General features: G+C 65.2%; 1 protein-coding gene across 1 annotated transcript; it reads left to right on the forward strand.

Moving 5' to 3' along the window:
* Positions 1–423: 423 nt before the first annotated feature.
* On the forward strand, positions 424–17,568 carry LOC130593331 (symplekin-like; the record flags this gene model as incomplete). Its single annotated transcript, XM_057398392.1, has 12 exons — positions 424–688; positions 770–920; positions 6,274–6,509; positions 7,512–7,593; positions 8,324–8,437; positions 8,520–8,667; positions 12,238–12,398; positions 12,478–12,586; positions 12,694–12,794; positions 12,891–12,981; positions 13,926–14,027; positions 17,369–17,568. Coding segments are annotated over 12 exons (1,760 nt in total), but the record flags the coding sequence as incomplete, so codon positions are not given.
* Between the last annotated feature and the right edge of the window lie 1,235 nt (positions 17,569–18,803).

Below are 18,803 nucleotides of genomic sequence, written 5' to 3' on the forward strand. Positions count from 1 at the left end.
GACCATTCCCATAGGTTAAGGGTTGGGTTGGGACCATTCCCATGGGGTAAGGGTTGAGTTGGGACCATTCCCATGAGTTAAGGGTTGAGTTGGGACCATTCCCATGGGGTAAGGGTTGAGTTGGGACCATTCCCATGGGTTAAGGGTTGAGTTGGGACCATTCCCATGGGGTAAGGGGGGTTGGGACCATTCCCATGGGGTAAGGGTTGGGTTGGGACCATTCCCATGGGGTAAGGGTTGGGTTGGGACCATTCCCATGGGTTAAGGGTTGGGTTGGGACCATTCCCATGGGGTAAGGTTTGAGTTGGAGCCTCAGGGTTTCTTGTTCCTGATTGCTCTCTCTTGCCTTGAAACCCCCTTTGGCAGCATCTCCTCCTCCTTCCCCCCATCCCCATGACACTGTGACCACTCAGCTCCCCCCAGCTCATCCCCACGGATCTCAGGCTCCCTTTGCTGTCCCCGTCCCTTCTCCAGGCGTGGAGCAGACGAAGCACCTGAAGGAGGAACCCAAGGAGGAGAAGGCCTCCAAGCCCGAGAGCGTGGTCATCAAGCGGCGCCTCTCAGCCCTAGCCCAGGGCCAGGCCATCTCCGTGCTGGGGGCCCAGGGCTCGGCCACCACCCTCCTGGAGGAGGAAGCCCCCCAGACCAAGCGGCGCCCGGAGCCCATCATCCCCGCGCCGCAGCCGCGGTGAGCGCCGCGCCGGGAGCACCCATGGGTGCTGCTGGGGCCGGGCCTCACCCCTGGCTCTCTGTTTCCCCCCACCCTTAGGCTGGTGGGTGCTGGGGGCAGGAAGAAGGTTTTCCGCCTGCCTGACGTCCTCAAGCCCCTCACGGAGACCCAGGTGGAGAAGCTGAAGCTCGGCGCCGTCAAGCGCATCCTGAGGGCAGAGCGCGCCGTGGCCTGCAGCGGGGCTGCGCAGGTACCCTGGCACCCGGTGTGGCACCCGGTGGGGCACCCAATGGGGCACCCAGTGTGGCACCCAGTGTGGCAACCAGTGTGGCACCCAGTGTGGCACCCGGTGTGGCACCCAATGTGGCACCCAGTGTGGCACCCAGCGTGGCACCCAGCGTGGCACCCAGTGTGGCAGCCAGTGTGGCACCCATTGTGGCACCTAATGTGGCACCCGGTGGGGCACCCAATGGGGCACCCAGTGTGGCACCCAGTGTGGCACCCAGTGTGGCACCCGGTGTGGCACCCAGTGTGGCACCCAATGGGGCACCCAATGGGGCACCCGGTGTGGCACCTAATGTGGCACCCGGTGTGGCAACCAATGGGGCACCCGGTGTGGCACCCAGTGTGGCACCTAATGTGGCACCCAGTGTGGCACCTGGTGTGGCACCCAGTGCGGCACCCAATGGGGCACCCAGTGTGGCACCCAGTGTGGCACCCAGTGTGGCACCCAATGGGGCACCCAATGGGGCACCCGGTGTGGCACCCAGTGTGGCACCTAATGTGGCACCCGGTGTGGCACCCAATGGGGCACCCAGTGTAGTACCCAGCGTGGCACCCGGCGTGGTACCCAATGTGGCACCCACTGTGGCACCCAGCGTGGCATCCGGTGTGGCACCCAATGTGGCACCCGGTGTGGCACCCAGTGTGGCACCTAATGTGGCACCCAGTGTGGCACTCGGTGTGGTACCCAGTGTGGCACCCGGTGTGGCACCCAATGGGGCACCCAGTGTAGTACCCAGTGTGGCACCCGGCGTGGTACCCAATGTGGCACCCAGTGTGGCACCCAGCGTGGCACCCGGTGTGGCACCCAATGTGGCAACCAGTGTGGCACTCGGTGTGGCACCCAGTGTGGCACCCGGTGTGACACCCAATGGGGCACCCAGTGTGGCACCCAATGTGGCACCCAGCATGGCACCCGGTGTGGCACCTAATGTGGCACCCAATGGGGCACCCAGTGTGGCACCCGGTGTGGCACCCAATGGGGCACCCAGTGTGGCACCTAATGTGGCACCCAGTGTGGCACCTGGTTTGGCACCCAGTGTGGCACACAATGTGGCACCTGGTGTGGCACCCATCGTGGCACCCAGTGTGGCACCCAGTGTGGCACCCAATGTGGCACCTAATGTGGCACCCAGTGTGGCACCCAATGTGGCACCTAATGTGGCACCCAGTGTGGCACCCAGTGTGGCACCTAATGTGGCACCCGGTGTGGCACCCAATGTGGCACCTAATGTGGCACCCAGTGTGGCACCTGGTTTGGCACCCAGTGTGGCACCCGGTTTGGCACCCAATGTGGCACCCAGTGTGGCACCCAGTGTGGCACCCAATGTGGCACCCAGTGTGGCACCCGGTGTGGCACCCAGTGTGGCACCCAATGGGGCACCCAATGTGGCGCCCAGTGTGGCACCCAGTGTGGCACCTAATGTGGCACCCGGTGTGGCACCCAGTGTGGCACCTAATGTGGCACCCAATGGGGCACCCAGTGTAGTACCCAGCGTGGCACCCGGCGTGGTACCCAATGGGGTACCCAGTGTGGCACCCAGTGTGGCACCCAATGGGGCACCCAGTGTGGCACCCAGTGTGACACCCAATGGGGTACCCAGTGTGGCACCCAGTGTGGTACCCAATGGGGCACCCAGTGTGGCACCCAGTGTGGTACCCAATGGGGCACCCGGTGTGGCACCCAGTGTGGCACCCAATGGGGTACCCAGTGTGGCGCTCGGTGTGGCCCCCAGTGTGGCACCCGGTGTGACACCCAATGGGGCACCCAGTGTGGCACCCAGTGTGGCACCTAATGTGGCACCCAGTGTGGCACCCAGTGTGGCACCCAGTGTGGTACCCAGTGTGGCACCCAGTGTGGCACCCAATGTGGCACCTGGTTTGGCACCCAGTGTGGCACCCGGTGTGGCACCCATCGTGGCACCTAATGTGGCACCCAGTGTGGTACCAATGTGGCACCTGGTGTGGCACCCAATGGGGCACCCAGTGTGGCACCCAGTGTGGCACCCAATGTGGCACCCAGTGTGGCACCCAGTGTGGCACCCAGTGTGGCACCCAATGTGGCACCCAGTGTGGTACCCAGTGTGGCACCCAATGTGGCACCCAATGTGGCGCCCAGTGTGGCACCCTGCGTGGCACCCAGCGTGGCACCCAGCGTGGCACCCAATGGGGCACCCAGTGTGGCACCCAATGTGGCACCTAATGTGGCACCCAGTGTGGTACCCGGTGTGGCACCCAGTGTGGCAGCCAGTGTGGCACCCAGTGTGGCACCCAATGTGGCACCCAGTGTGGCACCCAGTGTGGTACCCAGTGTGGCACCCAGTGTGGCAGCCAGTGTGGTACCCAGTGTGGCACCCAATGTGGCACCTAATGTGGCACCCAGTGTGGTACCCGGTGTGGCAGCCAGTGTGGCACCCAGTGTGGCACCCAGTGTGGCACCCAGTGTGGCAGCCAGTGTGGCAGCCAGTGTGGCAGCCAGTGTGGCACCCAATGTGGCACCCAGTGTGGCACCCAGTGTGGCACCCAATGTGGCACCCAGTGTGGCAGCCAGTGTGGTACCCAATGTGGCACCCAGTGTGGCACCCAGTGTGGTACCCAATGTGGCACCCAGTGTGGCACCCAGTGTGGTACCCAGTGTGGTACCCAGTGTGGCACCCAATGTGGCACCCAATGTGGCGCCCAGTGTGGCACCCAGCGTGGCACCCAGTGTGGCACCCACAGCATCTGGTGTCACCTTTCCGGGTGTCACCCAGACCCTCTTGTCACCAAATCTCTTGGCACCCTCCACATGTCACCCAGAGCCGTGTCACCCTTCCATCTGTTGCGCACAGTCTTTGTCACCCTTCCATGTGTCACCCACCATGTGGCACCCAGACCCTGTGCCTGGAGGCTGTGGGTGCTGGTGACGCTGTGGGTACCAGTGATGCTCTGGGTACCAGTGACACTGTGGGTACCAGTGATGCTCTGGGTACCAGTGATGCTCTGGGTACCAGTGATGCTCTGGGTACCAGTGATGCTCTGGGTACCAGTGACACTGTTAGTACCAGTGATGCTCTGGGTACCGGTGATGCTCTGGGTACCAGTGACACTGTGGGTACCAGTGATGCTCTGGGTACCGGTGACACTGTGGGTACCAGTGATGCTCTGGGTACCAGTGATGCTGTGGGTACCGGTGATGCTGTGGGTACCGGTGATGCTCTGGGTACTGGTGATGCTGCAGGTACTGGTGATGCTGTGGTTACTGGTGATGCTCTGGCTACCGGTGGTGCTCTGGCTACCAGTGGTGATCTGTGTACCAGTGATGCTCTGGGTACCGGTGATGCTCCGGGTACCGGTGACGCTCTGGGTACCGGTGACGCTCTGGGTACCGGTGATGCTCTGGGTACCGGTGATGCTCTGGGTACCAGTGACACTGTGGGTACCAGTGATGCTGTGGGTACCGGTGATGCCCTGGGTGCCGGTGATGCTCTGGGTACCGGTGATGCTCTGGGTACTGGTGACGCTCTGAGTACCACTGATACTCTGGGTACTGGTGACGCTCTGGGTACCGGTGATGCTGCAGGTACCTGTGATGTTGTGGGTACCAGTGGTGCTCTGGGTACTGATGATGCTCTGGGTACCGGTGATGCTGCGGGTACCAGTGATGCTCTGGGTACCGGTGACGCTCTGGGTACCGGTGATGCTGCGGGTACCAGTGATGCTCTGGGTACCGGTGACGCTCTGGGTACCGGTGATGCTCTGGGTACCAGTGATGCTCTGGGTACCGGTGATGCTCCGGGTACTGGTGACGCTCTGGGTACCGGTGATGCTGCAGTTACCTGTGATGCTGTGGGTACCGGTGATGCTCCGGGTACCGATGATGCTCCGGGTACCAGTGATGCTCTGGGTACCGGTGATGCTGTGGGTACCAGTGATGCTGTGGGTACCGGTGACGCTCTGGGTACCGGTGATGCTGCGGGTACCAGTGATGCTGTGGGTACCAGTGATGCTGTGGGTACCGGTGATGCTGCAGGTACCGGTGATGCTGCGGGTACCAGTGATGCTCTGGGTACCGGTGATGCTCTGGGTACCGGTGACGCTCTGAGTACCAGTGATGCTCTGGGTACTGGTGACGCTCTGAGTACCACTGATACTCTGGGTACTGGTGACGCTCTGGGTACCGGTGATGCTGCAGGTACCTGTGATGTTGTGGGTACCAGTGGTGCTCTGGGTACTGATGATGCTCTGGGTACCGGTGATGCTGCGGGTACCAGTGATGCTCTGGGTACCGGTGACGCTCTGGGTACCGGTGATGCTCTGGGTACCAGTGATGCTCTGGGTACCGGTGATGCTCCGGGTACTGGTGACGCTCTGGGTACCGGTGATGCTGCAGTTACCCGTGATGCTGTGGGTACCAGTGATGCTCCGGGTACCGATGATGCTCTGGGTACCAGTGATGCTCTGGGTACCGGTGATGCTGTGGGTACCAGTGATGCTGTGGGTACCGGTGATGCTCTGGGTACCGGTGATGCTGCGGGTACCAGTGATGCTGTGGGTACCAGTGATGCTGTGGGTACCGGTGATGCTGCAGGTACCGGTGATGCTGCGGGTACCAGTGATGCTCTGGGTACCGGTGATGCTCTGGGTACCGGTGACGCTCTGAGTACCGGTGATGCTCTGGGTACTGGTGACGCTCTGAGTACCACTGATACTCTGGGTACTGGTGACGCTCTGGGTACCGGTGATGCTCTGGGTACCGGTGATGCTCTGGGTACTGGTGACGCTCTGAGTACCACTGATACTCTGGGTACTGGTGACGCTCTGGGTACCGGTGATGCTGCAGGTACCTGTGATGTTGTGGGTACCAGTGGTGCTCTGGGTACTGATGATGCTCTGGGTACCGGTGATGCTGCGGGTACCAGTGATGCTCTGGGTACCGGTGACGCTCTGGGTACCGGTGATGCTGCGGGTACCAGTGATGCTCTGGGTACCGGTGACGCTCTGGGTACCGGTGATGCTCTGGGTACCAGTGATGCTCTGGGTACCGGTGATGCTCCGGGTACTGGTGACGCTCTGGGTACCGGTGATGCTGCAGTTACCTGTGATGCTGTGGGTACCAGTGATGCTCCGGGTACCGATGATGCTCCGGGTACCAGTGATGCTCTGGGTACCGGTGATGCTCCGGGTACCGATGATGCTCCGGGTACCAGTGATGCTCCGGGTACCAGTGATGCTGTGGGTACCAGTGATGCTCTGGGTACCGGTGATGCTGTGGGTACCGGTGACGCTCCGGGTACCGGTGACGCTCTGGGTACCGGTGACACTGATGTCCCCTTGGCCAGGCCCGGGTGAAGATCTTGGCGTCGCTGGTGACGCACTTGGAGGTGCCCCTCAAGAGCGAGGTCCTGGCCTTCATCCTGGAGGACGTCCGCTCCCGCCTGGACCTGGCCTTCGCCTGGCTCTTCCAGGAGTACAATTCCCACCTGAGCCGCTTCCCGGAGGGAAACCTGGAGCGCTACGACCAGTGCCTCATCGGGCTGCTGGCCGGGCTGCAGGAGAAACCCGACCAGAAGGATGGGTGCGGATTGGGGGGGGGGGGACAGGACAGCAGGGATGGGATGGGGACCCCAAGGATGGGGACACTGGGAATGGGATGGGGATGGGAGGGGGACACCAGGGATGGGGACAGGGCAATGGGAGGGGGACACTGGGAATGGGATGGGGAGCCCGGGGATGGGATGGGGACACTGGGAATGGGAGGGGGACAGCAGGGATGGGGAGAGGGGAATGGGAGGGGGACACTGGGAATGGGATGGGGACCCCAGGGATGGGATGGGGACCCCAGGGATGGGATGGGGACACTGGGAATGGGATGGAGACCCCAGGGATGGGATGGGGACCCCAAGGATGGGATGGGGACCCCAGGGATGGGATGGGGACACTGGGAATGGGATGGGGACCCCAGGGATGGGATGGGGACACTGGGAATGGGATGGGGACCCCAGGGATGGGATGGGGACCCCAGGGATGGGATGGGGACACTGGGAATGGGATGGGGACCCCAGGGATGGGATGGGGACCCCAGGGGTGGGGACATTGGGAAGAGGATGGGGACCCCAGGGATGGGATGGGGACACTGGGAATGGGATGGGGACACTGGGAATGGGATGGAGACACTGGGAATGGGATGGGGACCCCAGGGATGGGATGGGGATGGGAGGGGGACTCCAGGGATGGAGACAGGGGAATGGGATGGGGACGCTGGGAATGGGATGGGGACCCCAGGAATGGGATGGGGACCCCAGGGATGGGATGGGGACCCCTTGGATGGGGACCCCAGGGATGGGATGGGGACCCCAGGGATGGGATGGGGACCCCAAGGATGGGATGAGGACCCCAAGGATGGGATGGGGACCCCAAGGATGGGATGGGGACCCCAAGGATGGGATGGGGACCCCGGGGATGGGATGAGGACCCCAAGGATGGGATGAGGACCCCAAGGATGGGATGGGGACCCCAAGGATGGGATGGGGACCCCAAGGATGGGATGAGGACCCCAAGGCTGGCTGCTTCCCTGCAGGATCTTCACCAAAGTAGTGCTGGAGGCACCGCTCATCACCGAGAGCGCGCTGGAAGTGATCCGCAAGTACTGCGAGGATGAGGTGGGATATGGGATGGGATATGGGGTATGGGGTGTGGGATATGGGATATGGGATATGGGATATGGGGTGTGGGATATGGGATATGGGATATGTGATATGGGATGTGGGATATGGGATATGGGATATGGGGTGTGGGGTGTGGGATATGGGATATGGGGTGTGGGATATGGGGTGTGGGATATGGGATGTGGGATATGGGGTGTGGGATATGGGATGTGGGATATGGGATGTGGGATATGGGGTGTGGGATATGGGATATGTGATATGGGATGTGGGATATGGGGTATGGGATATGGGATATGGGATATGGGATGTGGGATATGGGGTGTGGGATATGGGATATGGGATGTGGGATGTGGGATATGGGATATGGGATATGGGATATGGGATGTGGGATATGGGATATGGGATATGGGATATGGGATGTGGGATATGGGATGTGGGATATGGGATATGGGATATGGGATGTGGGATATGGGATATGGGATATGGGATATGTGATATGGGATGTGGGATATGGGGTATGGGATATGGGATATGGGATATGGGATGTGGGATATGGGGTGTGGGATATGGGATATGGGATGTGGGATGTGGGATATGGGATGTGGGATATGGGATATGGGATGTGGGATATGGGATGTGGGATGTGGGATATGGGATGTGGGATGTGGGGTGTGTGCTATGGGGCCATGGACCCCAAGCCCTCCGTGCTGGCCGCTCCCTGCAGAGCCGCACCTACCTGGGCATGTCCACGCTGCGGGACCTCATCTTCAAGCGTCCATCACGGCAGTTCCAGTACCTGCACGTGCTGCTGGACCTGAGCTCCCACGAGAAGGACAAGGTCCCGTGCCCCATAGCGCCCCATAGCGCCCCATAGCGCCCCATAGCCCCCCCCCCCACGGTGCTGACGCTGCGCCCCATAGGTGCGGCAGCAGGCGCTGCTCTTCATCAAGCGCATGTACGAGAAGGATCAGCTCCGAGAGTACGTGGAGAAGTTCGCCCTCAACTACCTGCAGCTCCTGGTGCACCCCAACCCGCCCTCCGTGCTCTTCGGGGCCGACAAGGACACGGGTGAGGGGCGGCCGTGGGGCTTGGGAGATGCTGTGGGGCTTGGGAGCCGCCATGGGGCTCGGTACCCACTATGGGGTTTGGGACCCGCCATGGGGTTGGGACCCACCATGGGGCTCAGTACCCACTATGGGGCTTGGGACCCGCCATGGGGCTCGGTACCCACCATGGGGTTGGGACCCACCGCGGTGGGGCTTGGTACCCGCCATGGGGCTGGGATCCACCGTGGGGCTTGGGACCCGCCATGGGGTTGGGACCCACTGCTGTGGGGCTTGGGACCCACTGTGGGGCTTGGGACCCACCATGGGGTTGGGACCCACCATGGGGCTTGGTACCCACCATGGGGCTTGGGATCCACCATGGGGCTTGGTACCCACCATGGGGCTCAGTACCCACCATGGGGCTTGGGACCTACCGTGGGGTTGGGACCCACCGTGGGGCTTGGGACCCACTGTGGGGCTTGGGACCCACCATGGGGTTGGGACCCACCATGGGGCTCAGTACCCACTATGGGGCTTGGGACCCACCATGGGGATCGGTACCCGCCATGGGGCTCAGGACCCACCATGGGGCTCAGTACCCACCATGGAGCTCAGTACCCACCATGGGGTTGGGGCCCGCCATGGGGTTGGGACCCACTGCTGTGGGGCTTGGGACCCACCATGGGGGTTGGGACCCACCGTGGGGCTTGGGACCCGCCGTGGGGCTCAGTACCCACCATGGGGCTTGGGACCCGCCATGGGGCTTGGGACCCACCACTGTGGGGCTTGGGACCCGCTGCTGTGGGGCTCGGTACCCACTATGGGGCTTGGGACCCACCGTGGGGCTTGGTACCCTCTATGGGGCTTGGGACCCACCGTGGGGCTCGGTACCCACCATGGGGTTGGGACCCACCATGGGGCTCGGTACCCACCATGGGGCTTGGGATCCACCATGGGGCTTGGGATCCACCATGGGGCTTGGTACCCACCATGGGGCTTGGGATCCACCATGGGGCTTGGTACCCACCATGGGGCTCAGTACCCACCATGGGGCTCGGTACCCACCATGGGGTTGGGGCCCGCCATGGGGTTGGGACCCACCATGGGGCTCATTACCCACCATAGGGCTGTGACCCACAGCTGTGGGGCTCAGTACCCACCATGGGGCTGTGACCCACAGCCGTGGGGCTCGATACCCACCATAGGGCTGTGACCCACAGCCGTGGGGCTGAGTACCCACCATAGGGCTGTGACCCACCATGATGCTTGGTACCCACCATGGGGCTCAGTACCCACCATAGGGCTGTGACCCACATCCGTGGGGCTCGGTACCCACCATAGGGCTGCGACCCACATCCATGGGGCTGAGTACCCACCATAGGGCTGCGACCCACATCCGTGGGGCTCGGTACCCACCATAGGGCTGCGACCCACATCCGTGGGGCTCGGTACCCACCATGGGGCTGTGACCCACCATGATGCTCGGTACCCACCATGGGGCTCAGTACCCACCATAGGGCTGCGACCCACCATGATGCTCGGTACCCACCATGGGGCTCGGTACCCACCATAGGGCTGCGACCCACAGCCGTGGGGCTCGGTACCCACCATAGGGCTGTGACCCACAGCCGTGGGGCTCGGTACCCACCATAGGGCCGCGACCCACATCCGTGGGGCTCGGTACCCACCATAGGGCCGCGACCCACATCCGTGGGGCTCAGTACCCACCATAGGGCTGCGACCCACAGCCGTGGGGCTCGGTACCCACCATGGGGCTCAGTACCCACCATAGGGCTGTGACCCACATCCGTGGGGCTCAGTACCCACCATGGGGCTGGGACCCACCATGATGCTCGGTACCCGCCGTGGGGCTTGGTACCCACCATAGGGCTGCGACCCACAGCTGTGGGGCTCAGTACCCACCATAGGGCTGTGACCCACATCCGTGGGGCTGAGTACCCACCATAGGGCTGTGACCCACAGCCGTGGGGCTCGGTACCCACCATGGGGCTCAGTACCCACCATAGGGCTGCGACCCACATCCGTGGGGCTCGGTACCCACCATAGTGCTGCGACCCACATCCGTGGGGCTCGGTACCCACCATGGGGCCGCGACCCACATCCGTGGGGCTCGGTACCCACCATGGGGCTCAGTACCCACCATAGGGCTGTGACCCACATCCGTGGGGCTCGGTACTCACCATAGGGCCGCGACCCACATCCGTGGGGCTCGGTACCCACCATAGGGCCGCGACCCACATCCGTGGGGCTCGGTACCCACCATGGGGCTCAGTACCCACCATAGGGCTGTGACCCACATCCGTGGGGCTCAGTACCCACCATGGGGCTGGGACCCACCATGATGCTCGGTACCCGCTGTGGGGCTCAGTACCCACCATAGGGCTGCGACCCACATCCGTGGGGCTCAGTACCCACCATAGGGCTGTGACCCACCATGATGCTCGGTACCCACCGTGGGGCTGAGTACCCACCATAGGGCTGTGACCCACATCCGTGGGGCTCGGTACCCACCATAGGGCCGTGACCCACATCCGTGGGGCTGAGTACCCACCATAGGGCCGCGACCCACATCCGTGGGGCTCGGTACCCACCATGGGGCTCAGTACCCACCATAGGGCTGTGACCCACATCCGTGGGGCTCAGTACCCACCATGGGGCTGGGACCCACCATGATGCTCGGTACCCGCCGTGGGGCTTGGTACCCACCATAGGGCTGCGACCCACATCCGTGGGGCTCGGTACCCACCATAGGGCTGCGACCCACATCCGTGGGGCTCAGTACCCACCATGGGGCTCGGTACCCACCATAGGGCTGCGACCCACATCCGTGGGGCTCGGTACCCACCATGGGGCTCAGTACCCACCATAGTGCTGCGACCCACATCCGTGGGGCTCGGTACCCACCATGGGGCCGCGACCCACATCCGTGGGGCTCGGTACCCACCATAGGGCCGCGACCCACATCCGTGGGGCTCAGTACCCACCATGGGGCCGCGACCCACATCCGTGGGGCTCGGTACCCACCATAGGGCTGCGACCCACATCCGTGGGGCTCAGTACCCACCATGGGGCTCGGTACCCACCATAGGGCTGCGACCCACATCCGTGGGGCTCGGTACCCACCATGGGGCTCAGTACCCACCATAGTGCTGCGACCCACATCCGTGGGGCTCGGTACCCACCATAGGGCCGCGACCCACATCCGTGGGGCTCAGTACCCACCATGGGGCCGCGACCCACATCCGTGGGGCTCGGTACCCACCATAGGGCCGCGACCCACATCCGTGGGGCTCAGTACCCACCATAGGGCTGCGACCCACATCCGTGGGGCTCAGTACCCACCATAGGGCCGCGACCCACATCCGTGGGGCTCGGTACCCACCATGGGGCTCAGTACCCACCATAGGGCTGTGACCCACATCCGTGGGGCTCAGTACCCACCATGGGGCCGCGACCCACATCTGTGGGGCTGAGTACCCACCATAGGGCCGCGACCCACATCCGTGGGGCTGAGTACCCACCATAGGGCCGCGACCCACATCCGTGGGGCTCACCTTACCTCTTGTGGCAGAGGTGGCGGCGCCGTGGACGGAGGAGACCATCAAGCAGTGCCTCTACCTCTACCTGGCCCTCCTGCCCCACAACCACAAGCTCATCCACGAGCTGGCCTCCGTCTACACCGAGGCCATCGCCGACATCAAGAGGACGGTGCTGCGGGTCATCGAGCAGCCGGTGAGCCCCCATAGGGTGACATCGGTGGGGCAGGGTCGCTATGGGGCTGCCCCACGGGTCACGTCGTTGCTCCCCATAGATCCGAGCCATGGGGATGAACTCCCCCGAGCTGCTGCTGCTGGTGGAGAACTGCCCCAAAGGAGCTGAGACCTTGGTGACGCGGTGCCTGCACAGCCTCACCGACAAAGGTAAGGGGGGGGGGGGACATGGACCCACACACGACGGGATGCAAGGGGGCTGCCCCATAGCTTGGCATCGCCCCCCCACACGCTACCCTCGCCCCACATCCTCGCAGTGCCCCCCTCGCCGGAGCTGGTCAAGAGGGTGCGGGATCTGTATCACAAGCGGTTGCCGGATGTGAGGTTCCTCATCCCGGTGCTCAATGGGCTGGAGAAGGTCAGTGGGTCCCGTTCAATGGGGCGCCAGCCCCATAAGTGAGCCCCACAGCGTGGAGGGGGGGGTCCCCACCGTGCCCTCCGTGTTTGGGTGCAGAAAGAGGTGATCCAGGCGTTGCCCAAGCTCATCAAGCTCAACCCCATCGTGGTCAAGGAGGTCTTCAACCGCCTGCTGGGGACGCAGCACGGTACGGGGGGGACGCCATGGGGGGCGGAACGGGGCACCCATCGCTGCCACTGTGTCCCCATGGGTGTCCCCATGGGTGTCCCTATGGGTGTCCCTATGGGTGTCCCCATGGGTGTCCCATTGGTGTCCCTATGGGTGTCCCATTGGTGTCCCTATGGGTGTCCCCATGGGTGTCCCCATGGATGTCCCATTGAGTCCTCATGGGTGTCCCCATGGGTGTCCCCATGGGTGTCCCTATGGGTGTCCCATTGGTGTCCCCATGGGTGTCCCTATGGGTGTCCCATTGAGTCCTCATGGGTGTCTGGGTGTCCCTATGGGTGTCCCATTGGTGTCCCTATGGGTGTCCCCATGGGTGTCCCATTAGTGTCCCTATGGGTGTCCCTATGGATGTCCCATTGAGTCCTCATGGGTGTCTGGGTGTCCCATTGGTGTCCTTATGGGTGTCCCATTGGTGTCCCTATGGGTGTCTGTGTGTCCCATTGGTGTCCCCATGGGTGTCCCATTGGTGTCCCCATGGGTGTCTGGGTGTCCCATTGGTGTCCCTGTGGGTGTCCCTGTGTCCCATTGGTGTCCCTATGGGTGTCCCATTGGTGTCTGTGTGTCCCATTGCTGTCCCTATGGGTGTCCCATTGCTGTCCCTATGGGTGTCCCATTGGTGTCCCCATTGGTGTCCCCATGGGTGTCCGGGTGTCCCATTGGTGTCCTTATGGGTGCCTCTGTGTCCCATTGCTGTCCCCATTGATGTCCCCATTGGTGTCCCCATGGGTGTCCCATTGATGTCCCCATGGGTGTCCCATTGCTGTCCCCATTGCTGTCCCCATGGGTGTCCCATTGCTGTCCCCATTGCTGTCCCCATGGGTGTCCCTGTGTCCCTATGGGTGTCCCCATTGCTGTCCCCATGGGTGTCCCTGTGCCCACCCCTAACCCCCCCCTGCCCCACTGCAGGCGATGGCTCCTCGGCCGTGTCCCCTCTGAGCCCCGGCGAGCTCCTGCTGGCGCTGCACAACATCGACTCCTCCAAGTGCGACATGAAGTCCATCATCAAAGGTGGGTGCTGCTCTGGGTGGGGGTCAGGGTGCCAAGGGCAGCTCCCCCCCCACCCACCCATGGGTGCCATCCCGATGCGCGTGCCCCCCACCCATGGGTGCCATCCCCACGTCCCTGCCCCCCACCCATGGGTGCCACCCCGATGTGTGTGCCCCCCACCCATGGGTGCCATCCCGGTGTGTGTGCCCCCCACCCATGGGTGCCATCCAGATGTGTGTGCCCCCCACCCATGGGTGCCATCCCCGCGTCCCTGCCCCCCACCCATGGGTGCCATCCCCACGTCCCTGCCCCCCACCCATGGGTGCCACCCCGATGCGCGTGCCCCCCACCCATGGGTGCCACCCCGATGCGCGTGCCCCCCACCCATGGGTGCCATCCCGATGCGCGTGCCCCCCACCCATGGGTGCCACCCCGATGCGCGTGCCCCCCACCCATGGGTGCCACCCCGATGTGTGTGCCCCCACCCATGGGTGCCATCCCGATGCGCGTGCCCCCCACCCATGGGTGCCCCCACCTCGCATTGCGTGCCCCCCACCCATGGGTGCCATCCCCACGTCCCTGCCCCCCACCCATGGGTGCCATCCCCACGTCCCTGCCCCCCACCCATGGGTGCCATCCAGATGTGTGTGACCCCCACCCATGGGTGCCATCCTGACGTCCCTGCCCCCCACCCATGGGTGCCACCCCGATGCGCGTGCCCCACACCCATGGGTGCCATCCCCACGTCCCTGCCCCCCACCCATGGGTGCCATCCCTGCCTGCCCCCCACCCATGGGTGCCATCCCCACGTCCCTGCCCCCCACCCATGGGTGCCATCCCTGCCTGCCCCCCACCCATGGGTGCCATTCCCACATCCCTGCCCCCCACCCATGGGTGCCATCCTTATCTGTGTTCCCCCCTCCCATGTGTGCCCCCGCGATGTGTGGGCCCCCCACCCATGGGTGCCATCCCCACGTCCCTGCCCCCCACCCATGGGTGCCACCCCGATGCGCGTGCCCCCCACCCGCAGCCACCAACCTGTGCTTCGCGGAGCGCGCCCTGTACACCAATCCCCCCCACACCCATGGGTGCCATCCCCGCGTCCCTGCCCCCCACCCATGGGTGCCATCCCCACGTCCCTGCCCCCCACCCGCAGCCGCCAACCTGTGCTTCACGGAGTGCACCCTGTACACCAATCCCCCCACCCATGGGTGCCATCCCTGCCTGCCCCCCACCCATGGGTGCCATCCCGATGTGTGTGCCCCCCACCCATGGGTGCCATCCCGATGTGTGTGCCCCCCACCCATGGGTGCCATCCTGATGTGTGTGCCCCCCACCCATGGGTGCCACCCCGATGTGTGTGCCCCCCACCCATGGGTGCCATCCCGATGTGTGTGCCCCCCACCCATGGGTGCCACCCCGATGCGCGTGCCCCCCACCCATGGGTGCCATCCCGATGCGCGTGCCCCCCACCCATGGGTGCCACCCCGGTGGTGCCCCCCACCCATGGGTGCCATCCCGGTGTGTGTGTCCCCCACCCATGGGTGCCATCCAGATGTGTGTGCCCCCCACCCATGGGTGCCATCCCCGCGTCCCTGCCCCCCACCCATGGGTGCCATCCCCACGTCCCTGCCCCCCACCCATGGGTGCCACCCCGATGCGCGTGCCCCCCACCCATGGGTGCCATCCCGATGCGCGTGCCCCCCACCCATGGGTGCCACCCCGATGCGCGTGCCCCCCACCCATGGGTGCCATCCCCGCGTCCCTGCCCCCCACCCATGGGTGCCATCCCCACGTCCCTGCCCCCCACCCATGGGTGCCACCCCCCGTGCGCGTGCCCCCCACCCCATGGGTGCCACCCCGATGCGCGTGCCCCCCACCCATGGGTGCCACCCCCATGCGCGTGCCCCCCACCCATGGGTACCATCCCGATGCGCGTGCCCCCCCCCCTGGGTTGCCCCCCGATGCGCGTGCCCCCCACCCGCAGCCACCAACCTGTGCTTCGCGGAGCGCGCCGTGTACACCAATCCCCCCACCCATGGGTGCCACCCCGGTGTGCCTGCCCCCCACCCATGGGTGCCATCCCGATGCGCGTGCCCCCCACCCATGGGTGCCATCCCCACGTCCCTGCCCCCCACCCATGGGTGCCATCCCCACGTCCCTGCCCCCCACCCCTGGGTGCCATCCAGATGTGTGTGCCCCCCACCCATGGGTGCCATCCCGATGCGCGTGCCCCCCACCCATGGGTGCCATCCCGATGCGCGTGCCCCCCACCCATGGGTGCCACCCCGATGCGCGTGCCCCCCACCCATGGGTGCCATCCCGATGCGCGTGCCCCCCACCCATGGGTGCCATCCCGGTGTGTGTGCCCCCCACCCATGGGTGCCATCCAGATGTGTGTGCCCCCCACCCATGGGTGCCATCCCCGCGTCCCTGCCCCCCACCCATGGGTGCCATCCCCACGTCCCTGCCCCCCACCCATGGGTGCCACCCCGATGCGCGTGCCCCCCACCCATGGGTGCCATCCCGATGCGCGTGCCCCCCACCCATGGGTGCCACCCCGATGCGCGTGCCCCCCACCCATGGGTGCCATCCCGATGCGCGTGCCCCCCACCCATGGGTGCCACCCCGGTGTGTGTGCCCCCCACCCATGGGTGCCATCCAGATGTGTGTGCCCCCCACCCATGGGTGCCATCCCCGCGTCCCTGCCCCCCCACCCATGGGTGCCATCCCCACGTCCCTGCCCCCCACCCATGGGTGCCACCCCGATGCGCGTGCCCCCCACCCATGGGTGCCACCCCGATGCGCGTGCCCCCCACCCATGGGTGCCACCCCGATGCGCGTGCCCCCCACCCATGGGTGCCACCCCGATGCGCGTGCCCCCCACCCATGGGTGCCATCCCGATGCGCGTGCCCCCCACCCATGGGTGCCACCCCGATGCGCGTGCCCCCCACCCATGGGTGCCATCCCGATGCGCGTGCCCCCCACCCATGGGTGCCACCCCGATGCGCGTGCCCCCCACCCATGGGTGCCACCCCGATGCGCGTGCCCCCCACCCATGGGTGCCACCCCGTTGCGCGTGCCCCCCACCCATGGGTGCCACCCCGATGCGCGTGCCCCCCACCCATGGGTGCCATCCCGATGCGCGTGCCCCCCACCCATGGGTGCCATCCCGATGCGCGTGCCCCCCACCCATGGGTGCCACCCCGATGCGCGTGCCCCCCACCCATGGGTGCCACCCCGATGCGCGTGCCCCCCACCCCCACCCCGATGCGCGTGCCCCCCACCCATGGGTGCCACCCCGATGCGCGTGCCCCCCACCCATGGGTGCCACCCCGATGCGCGTGCCCCCCACCCGCAGCCACCAACCTGTGCTTCGCGGAGCGCACCCTGTACACGTCGGAGGTGCTGGCGGTGGTGGTGCAGCAGCTGGTGGAGCAGAGCCCCCTGCCCATGCTGCTCATGAGGACGGTGATCCAGGCCCTCACCATGTACCCGCGCCTCGGAGCCTTCGCCATGAACGTGCTGGCCCGCCTCATCATGAAGCAGGTTGGGGGGGGGGCTATGGGGGGGCACTATGGGGGGTCTATGGGGTGCCTATGGGGGGTCTATGGGGTGCCTATGGGGGGTCTATGGGGGGTCTATGGGGGGTCTATGGGGTGCCTATGGGGGGTCTATGGGGTGCCTATGGGGGGTCTATGGGGGGTCTATGGGGGGCTGGGGGGGCGCTATGGGGGGTCTATGGGGTGCCTATGGGGGGTCTATGGGGTGCCTATGGGGGGTCTATGGGGGGCTGGGGGGGCACTATGGGGGGTCTATGGGGGGGAGCTATGGGGGGTCTATGGGGGGCTGGGGGGTGCTATGGGGGGTCTATGGGAGGCTGGGGGGTCTATGGGGGGTCTATGGGAGGCTGGGGGGCACTATGGGGGGTCTATGGGAGGCGGGGGGGCACTATGGGTGGTCTATGGGGGGCTGGGGGGTCTATGGGTGCCTATGGGGGGCTGGGGGGGCACTATGGGGGTGTCTATGGGGGGCTGGGGGGGCACTATGGGGGTGTCTATGGGGGGCTGGGGGGTCTATGGGGAGCTGGGGGGGCACTATTGGGGGTCTATGGGTGCCTATGGAGGGCTGGGGGGGCGCTATGGGGGGTCTATGGGGTGCCTATGGGGGGTCTATGGGTGCCTATGGGGGGCTGGGGGGGTACTATGGGTGCCTATGGGGGGCTGGGGGGGGCACTATGGGGGGTCTATGGGGGGCTGGGGGGGCTGGGGAGGCACTATGGGGGATCTATGGGTGCCTATGGGGGCCTGGGGTGTACTATGGGGCACTATGGGGGTGTCTGGGGGTGCCTATGGGGGGCTGGGGGGGCGCTATGGGGGGTCTATGGGAGGCTGGGGGGGCACTATGGGTGGTCTGTGGGGGGCTGGGGGGTCTATGGGTGCCTATGGGGGGCTGGGGGGGCACTATGGGGGGTGTCTATGGGGGGCTGGGGGTGCCTATGGGGGCTGGGGGGGCACTATGGGGGGTCTGTGGGTGCCTATGGGGGGCTGGGGGGGGCACTATGGGGGGTCTGTGGGTGCCTATGGGGGGCTGGGGGGCATGGGGGTGTCTGGGGTGCCTATGGGGGGCTGGGAAGTCTATTCGTATGGGTGCCCTATGGATGTCCTATGGGTGCCCTATGGATGTCCTATGGGTGCACTGTGGGTGTCCTATGGGTGCCTGTGGGTGTCCTATGGGTGCTCTGTGGGTGTGCCTGTGAATGTGCTTATGGGTGCCCTGTGGGTGTCTGTCCATCC

The sequence above is a fragment of the Pezoporus wallicus genome, unplaced genomic scaffold (assembly GCF_028554395.1).
Source record: "Pezoporus wallicus isolate ANWC-B61680 ecotype Strahan unplaced genomic scaffold, APGP_CSIRO_Pwel_v1 contig_14568, whole genome shotgun sequence".
Taxonomy (NCBI): Eukaryota; Metazoa; Chordata; class Aves; order Psittaciformes; family Psittacidae; genus Pezoporus; species Pezoporus wallicus.